This window comes from Malania oleifera, chromosome 13, assembly GCF_029873635.1.
Source record: "Malania oleifera isolate guangnan ecotype guangnan chromosome 13, ASM2987363v1, whole genome shotgun sequence".
Lineage (NCBI taxonomy): Eukaryota > Viridiplantae > Streptophyta > Magnoliopsida > Santalales > Ximeniaceae > Malania > Malania oleifera.
The window spans coordinates 71,095,366-71,103,060 of NC_080429.1; the positions used below are offsets into that span (position 1 = coordinate 71,095,366).

A 7,695-nucleotide genomic window follows, 5' to 3' on the forward strand; every position below is an offset into this window, starting at 1 on the left:
AGTTCACATAACCCAGTTTCAATCATGTTCTCAGTATGACTCATATGCCACACAGTTTCGTCTATTATTCATATCATAATATATATAGTTAAAATATCATATCACCATTTTCACATATTTATTCAACATATAATTTCTAAAATACTGCTATAATTTATTCCCCTTACCTGACTTACTGAGAGGTCCACTAATACCCTAGATCCTACGTTCCACGGCGTTCCCAGCTCAAAAGCCTGAAATTCACATTTCTTCAAATTAATAAACTCAATTCTTAGAACAATTCTCATTTATCACTTTCTAGGTTCCGAATACTTCAAATAGCCATTAAACCCTAAAATACTTCATGTACCCTGGTTTTGGGATGGTTCCCCAGAACTTCAAATTGAAATCTGCTCTAGTTAAGTTACATAGAATCTTCCCATGAACCTTGTGGTATCTTCGTATCGTTGATTCGGCCTAAAACGGAGTAGAAATCGAAGAGAGAAAGAAGGAGGACCGAAATCCTTGTGTGTGTGTGAGAGAGAGAGAAAACAAATGAGAGAAATTGTGCTGAAAATTACTTGGGGTCTATTTATAGGCCAACATTCTTCGAAAAGTTAAAGTGATTCATCGATGAGCCAATGAAAACACTTCTTTGATGAGTAGGTTGGTTTGTTGACAAACCTGAAATTCTTTGAAATTCCCTAACTCTCGGTATCTTCTCGTCGATGAGACACGTGTACTTCGTCGGCGAGACCTAGAGGGACATTCATCGGCGAAGACCATTGATTCGTTGATGAACCCTTGCTGATCCCCCTTTTTCCTTTTATTTCTCATTCATTTCTTTTCTTTTATTACTTTCACAAATTAAATTTCTTTGGATTTCTACATACTCCCCTCCTTATAAAAATTTCATCCTCGAAATTGCTATTCATCACCTTTTCATCTTTATAGAAAACATCGCAATTTTATTAATTACCCTCACTTATGGCGGAAGAATATTATGGTTACAGAAAAAGGGTTCTGGGAGATTACAATCATGTACAACAAAATAAAACTCCCCCAAAACCATTCTTATCCTAAAAAAAAAAACAAAAAAAAAACACTATCTATCTTACGCTACACTATATAAACCAACATACATACCTTGATATTTTCTTTTACTATGACTGGCTCAGCTCTAAACTCCAATAAAGAGATGTGGATATTTTCGTGCATCTGTTCCTTTAATTCCCAAAAAGCGTCCTTTACTGCATGATTGTGCCATAACACTTTTACTAGTGGAATCCCTTTTGTACGCAACTCTTATTCCTTCTAGTCTAAAATCTGCACTAGTATCTCTTCATAAGATAAGGCATTATCAAGCTCTAGTGCCTCATAACTGATCACATGGGAGGGATTTGTAACATATTTTATGAACATAGAAACTTGAAATACTTTGTGGATTATAGATAAAACTGGTGGTAATGCCAACCTATAGGCAACTGGACTTACTCTTTCAAGAATCTTGAATGGTCTAGTATACCTAGGGCTCAGTTTACCCTTCCTCCCAAATCTCATAATTCCTTTCATTGGTGCCACTTTTAGAAACACATGATCCCTTGCATCAAACTCTAACTCTCGTCGATGAGTATCTGCATAACTCTTCTGTTGACTCTGTGCCGTTTTGATCTTGTCTCTGATGAGTCTGACTTTGTCATGAGTCTGCTATATCAGCTCTGGCACCAAAATCTATCTTTCTCCCATCTCATCCTAGTACAACGGGGATCGACACCTCCTGCCATATAGCACCTCATATGGTGCCATCCCAATGTTGGCCTGATAGCTGTTATTATAAGCAAACTCGACTAGTGGCATGAACTGTATCCAACTGCCTCCGAAATCTAGCACACAAGCTCGTAGCATATCCTCCAGTATCTATATCATCCTCTCTGTCTGGCCATCTTTCTGAGGATGAAATGCTATGCTGAACATCAACTGAGAACCCATGGCCTTCTGCAAACTCCTCCAAAACTAAGATGTAAACTGTGGGTTTCGGTCTGATACTATGGACAATGGCACGCCATGGAGTCTAACTATCTCTGAATGTACAACTCTGCCAGTCTGCTTAAGGAGTAGTTAACTCTGAAAGGAAGGAAATGGGTAGTCTTCGTTAGTCGATTTACAACCACCCAAATAGCGTCTTGACTATGCAACGTCGGCGGTAATCCTATGATAAAATCCATCGATATATGTTCTCATTTCCACTCAGGGTTGTGGAGTGGTTGCAATGTTCCCGTCGGTCTTTAATGCTCAGATTTCACCTGCTGGCATGTCAAACACTGCGCTACAAATTCAACAATCTTTCTTTTCATATTGCTCCACCAAAAAGACTCCCGAAGATCTCTATGCATTTAGAGCTACCAGAGTGTACAGTATACAGGGATCGATGCGCTTCCTCTAAAATAACTTTCTTAATCTCAGGGTCAGGAGGTACACACAGCCTGGTACGGAACCTTAAGGCTCCATCATCTGAGATACTGAAATCTGCCTCTTAACCATCCTGTACTTGATCTATAAGCTCTACTAACTCTGCACGACTCCTCCGAGCCGCTTTAATTCTTTCCTATAAGGTTGACTGTAATACTAGATTGGCAATAAATGTCTGATGATCGCCCTTTACAAGTTCCACATCGATCCTTTCTAAATCCATCTGAATCATATGCTACATCACAACTACAAATACTGATGAACCTACTAATTTTTGGCTTAAAGCATCAGCCACCACATTAGTTTTTCCCGAGTGGTAACTGATGATGCAGTTGTAATCTTTTATCAGCTCCAGCCATCTTCTCTGCCTCATGTTTAGTTCTTTCTGTGTGAAGAAATATTTCAAACTCTTATAGTTAGTGAAAATCTCACACCTACCCCCCATAAAGATAGTGTCTCCAAATCTTTAGTGTGTAAACCACCGCTATTAACTCCAGATCATGGGTAGGGTAATTCTTCTTATATTATTTCAACTATTGAGAGGCATATGCTACAACTCTCCCCTACTGCATCAGAACACATATGATGCATCACTGTAAATCACCAAACCCTCTCCTACTAAAGGAATTTTCAACAAAGGTGTAGTGATGAGTCGCTGCTTTAACTCCTGGAAGCTTCGTTCACATTTGTCGATCCACTCAAACTTCACACCTTCCTAGTCAATTTAGTCAACAAACCTGAAAATTTAGAACAACCCTCAACAAATCTACGGTAGTACCCAGCCAATCTCAGGAAACTTCTTATCTCCTGCACATTCTTCTGTTGTACCCAGTCTACTCCCGCCTCAATCTTGCTTGGATCTACTAAAATACCACCCTTAGATATCACATGTCCAACGAAGGTAACTTGCTCCAGCCAGAACTCGCACTTCTTGAATTTTGCATACAGTTTTCTTTCCCTCAGCACCTGAAGCACTATCCTCAGAAGTTCCTCGTGCTCCTTTGGGATCTTTGAATACACTAGTATGTCGCCAATGAACACTATCATGAACTGATCTAAATACTGGTGGAAGACCTTGTTCATCAGATCCATAAACATTGCAAGAGCATTTGTTAATCCAAACGACATAACCAGGAATTCGTAGTGGCCTTATCGAGTCCTGAATGCTGTCTTTGGAACATTCTCTACTATGACATTTGCCTGATGATACCCAGAGCATATATCTATTTTCGAGAAAGTCTCTGTCCTCTGTAGTTGGTCAAATAAATCATCGATGTGAGGAAGCGGGTATTTATTCTTGATAGTCACTTTATTTATTTCCTTGTAGTTGATGCACATTCTCATTGACCCATAGTTCTTCCTTACAAACAAAATTGGCGCTCCCTAGAGCGACACGCTGGGTCGGATAAACCTCTTGTATAACAATTCTTGTAATTGTTCCTTTAATTCTTTCAAATTCGCTGGTGTCATTCTATATGATGCTTACGAAATTGGCATGTCCTCAAAACTAGATCAATGGCAAACTCTACCTCTCGATCAAGAGGTAGTCCTGATAACTCCTCGGGAAAAACATTAGGAAAATCCCTCACTCTTGGGATATCCTCTACCCTAAACTCCCCTTCTAATACTTCCTTCATATAAGAAAAATATCCCTAGCAATCCTTTAACAACAACCTCCTCGTCTAAATGGAAGTTAACAACTGTGGTGGGGTGCGCACACATGACCCCACAAATCTGTACTCTTGTTCTTTTGAAGGTCTAAGAACCACCTCTCTCTAATGGTAGTCAATACTGGCATAGTGGGCAGCTAGCCAATCCTTCCTCAGAATCACCTCGAATCCATGCATCTCCAAAACCCCCAAATTAACTGGTAAATACCTCCCTTGAATATGGACTGGACAGTTCTTGAGTACCTTTCTACACAACACTACTGCCCCAGTCCGTGTAGAAATGAACAAATTAATGTCTAATTGCCGAGTTTTTATCCCACAAAATTTAATGAATTCCTAGGCAATAAACGATAGAGTTGCCTCTGAATCAAACAAAGCAGTAGATTTATATGACAGTATTGAAATAGTACCTGTCACGACATCTCCTGCCACCTTAGCATCTCCCAGTGTCAGTGCATAAACTCCTGTCGGGGCAGTATTCCTCTACTAAGCACCTTGAGGTGTCTGGTGACCTCCTCTATATGGTCTAGGAACAAGTGTGATAGCTGGTAGTGTTCGACAGTCTCTTGCTATCTGCCCAGACTGATGGTATCGATAACAAACAATCTCCCTGACCCAACACCCCTTGGGGTGTCTCTTGTAGCATATAGGACAAAGAGGGGGCATCTGTCTGCCCTGTACTTCCCGATCTCCCACTCCCTGTCTCTATCCTCCTCTATTATCCAACATTCCCCAAGGCCCTCGGTTGGAGCCTACTTGAAAATCTAGAGGCACGAGCCTCTTTCCCTGGTTCTGTGCTGCAGCACCTCTCTACAAGCCATTCTTAATCATTGCAGCTCTATCCACTACCTTTGCAAAAGTTTGGGCTCGAAAGCCTATAACCTACCCAAACAAACTATGTCTTAGGCCCTCCTTGATTTTCCTCACCTTCTTTTCCTCATCCGGCACCAAATACGGGGCAAACTGGGACAACTCAACAAATCTGGCTGCATACTGCTGCACCGTCGTCTACCTATACGTCAAGTGCAAAAACTCTACTGCCTTCGCACTTCTGGTAATAGTAGGGAAGTACCACTCGAAAAAGATCTGCTTGAAGCGGTTCCACGTCACGGCTACAAGGTCAGGTCTCTGCTCTTCTAAAAGTCTCACTGATCTCCACCAGCATTTAGCTTCCCCAATCAAGTTAAACATTGCAAACAGTACCTTCTCCTCATCCGTACACGGGAGAACTATAAACATATCCTCTATATCCTGGACCCAATTCTTAGCCACGAGTGTGTAAGCTTCTCTGGAGAATGACAGGGGTCTCATACGCGTGAACTGCTTAATCGTGCAGCTCCGCTCTCCCCTAAACTCCTAGCCATCTCTACCATCACCTGCTAGGTGATGCTACGTAGCACTGCATTAGGGTCTCCACCACCCATACTGGAAGGCCCTGCATCATCACCTCCAGCATGTGCACTGCTACTCTCAGGACCCATCCTGAAAATGGTATAAAACATTCTTAGAACTCTATCATCTCAACATTACTAATACACTTAACAAACTAAACTCATAAAATATTCCGCTATAATCATCCATCTCCAATATCCTCAATCCCAATTTAAGATTCAGTCCTACCACTCAGAATAAGAACCAACGATAGTATCCATGGTTTTCTTGAAATCGTAACCCCAGGAAAATCATAGAAACAACCACGAAACTCCTACCTTTAGGTCGCAAGATAGAACCCAAAATTCCCAATCTCATCCTCTAACAACAACCGATTCATATCTAAATCTACCCATCTCTTATTCTCGTCACAATCCATTCCTATACTCTGGTATTGTATTCTGCTATTTATTAAAATCTGCAGAACCTAGCAACTGAGGCTTTGATACCAAACTGTGACGCCCTGATTTTCATGCCATATATTTATTGAATCAATAATACTTAAACATCGGCCACGTTAGAATCTCTGATAGCGTATTAGTATAACTCGACCCGAAATGGGTACCGGGTAATTAGTTAAACTTATATAAACAACCCGAACAGCAAAAGTCAATACTTACAAACCATCCATAATACAAATACCCAGAGTACTATACATCCATATATATATATATATATATTTGATATCATATCAGCATAACTCGACCCGAAACGAGTACCAGGTAATCAGTCAAACTTATATAAATACCCCTAACAATAGAAGTCAATGCTTACAAACCATCTAGAATACAAAGAGGGGGCATCTGTCTACCCTGTACTTCCCGATCTCTTACTCCCTGTCTCTGTCCTTCTCTATTACCCTGCATCCTCCAAGGCCATCAGTTGGACCCTGCCTGAAAATTTGGAGGCATGAGCCTCTTTCCCTAGTTCTGTGTTGCAGCACCTCTCTACAGGCCATTCTCAATCACTGCAACTCTATCCACTATCTTTGAAAATGTCTGGGCCCGAAAGCCTATAACCTGCTCAAACAAACTCTCTCTCAGGCCCTCCTCTAATTTTATTGTCTTCTTTTCCTCATTTGGCACCAAATACGGGGCAAACCAGGACAGTTCAACAAATCTGGCTGCATACTGCTACACCATCATCTGCCCCTGCGTCAAGTGCAAAAACTTTGCTGCCTTCGTACTTCTGACAGTAGCGGGGAAATACCGCTTGAAAAAGATCTCCTTGAAGCGGTTCTACGTCACCGCTACATGGTCAGATCTTTGCTCCTCTAATAGTCTCACTAATCTCCACCAGCGTTTAGCTTCCTCAGTCAACTTAAAAGTTGCAAACAGTACCTTCTGCTCATCTGTACATGGGAGAACTGTCTATCCTCCATATCCTGGACCCAATTCTTAGCCATGAGTGGGTAAGCTCCTCCGGAGAACAACGGGGGTGTCATACGCGTGAACTGCTCAATCGTGCAGCTTCGCTCCCTTGAACTCCTAGCCATCTCTACCATCACCTGCTAGGTGATGCTACGTAGCACTGCATTAGGGTCTCCATCACCCATACTAGAAGGCCCTACATCATCACCTCTAGCATGTGCACTGCTACTCCCAGGCCCCATCCTAAAAATGGTATAAAACATTCTTAGAATTCTATCATCTCAACATCACTAATACACTTAACAAACTAAACTCATAAAATATTTTCCTATAATCATCCATCTCCAATATCCTCAATCCCAATTTAAGATTCAGTCTTACCACTCAGAACAAGAACCAGCGATAGTATCCATGGTTTTCCTAAAATCCTCACCCTAGGAAAATCACAGAAACAACCTCAAAACTCCTGCCTCCAGGTTGCAAGATAGAACCCAAAATTCCCAATCTCATCCTCCAAAGACAACCAATTCATATCTAAATCTACCCATCTCTTATTCTCCTCACAATCCATTCCTATACTCTGGTATTGTATTCCGCTGTTTAATAAAGTCTATAGAACCTAGCAACCGAGGCTCTGATACCAAACTGTGACGCCCCGATTTTCATACCATATATATATATTAAATCAACAATACTTAAACATTGGCCACATCAGAATCTCTGATAGCGTATCAGCATAACTCGACCCGAAATGGGTACTAGGTAATTAGTCAAAC

At 41.2% G+C, this 7,695-nt stretch overlaps 1 protein-coding gene across 1 annotated transcript; it reads right to left on the minus strand.

The window, feature by feature from the left end:
* Window positions 1–3,153: 3,153 nt before the first annotated feature.
* On the minus strand, window positions 3,154–7,044 carry LOC131145892 (uncharacterized). Its single transcript, XM_058095073.1, has 4 exons — window positions 6,890–7,044; window positions 5,235–5,406; window positions 5,046–5,126; window positions 3,154–3,510 (listed from the first exon to the last, which is right to left on the minus strand). The coding sequence occupies exons 1-4, from the start codon at window positions 7,042–7,044 to the stop codon at window positions 3,154–3,156; spliced, it is 765 nt and encodes a 254-aa protein (XP_057951056.1).
* Window positions 7,045–7,695: the final 651 nt, after the last annotated feature.

What these genes read in the sequence shown, in the direction of transcription:
- LOC131145892 (XM_058095073.1), bottom strand. Translation starts at nt 7,044, where the DNA reads ATGGCTAGGAGTTCAAGGGAGCGAAGCTGCACGATTGAGCAGTTCACG. An exon ending in CATGTACAGATGAGCAGAAG is followed by an intron (nt 5,407 to 6,889) that starts GTACTGTTTGCA and finishes GTCATTCTCCAG; the next exon opens with AGAAGCTTACACACTCGTGG. An exon ending in AAGAGCAGAGACCTGACCTT is followed by an intron (nt 5,127 to 5,234) that starts GTAGCCGTGACG and finishes ACGTATAGGTAG; the next exon opens with ACGACGGTGCAGCAGTATGC.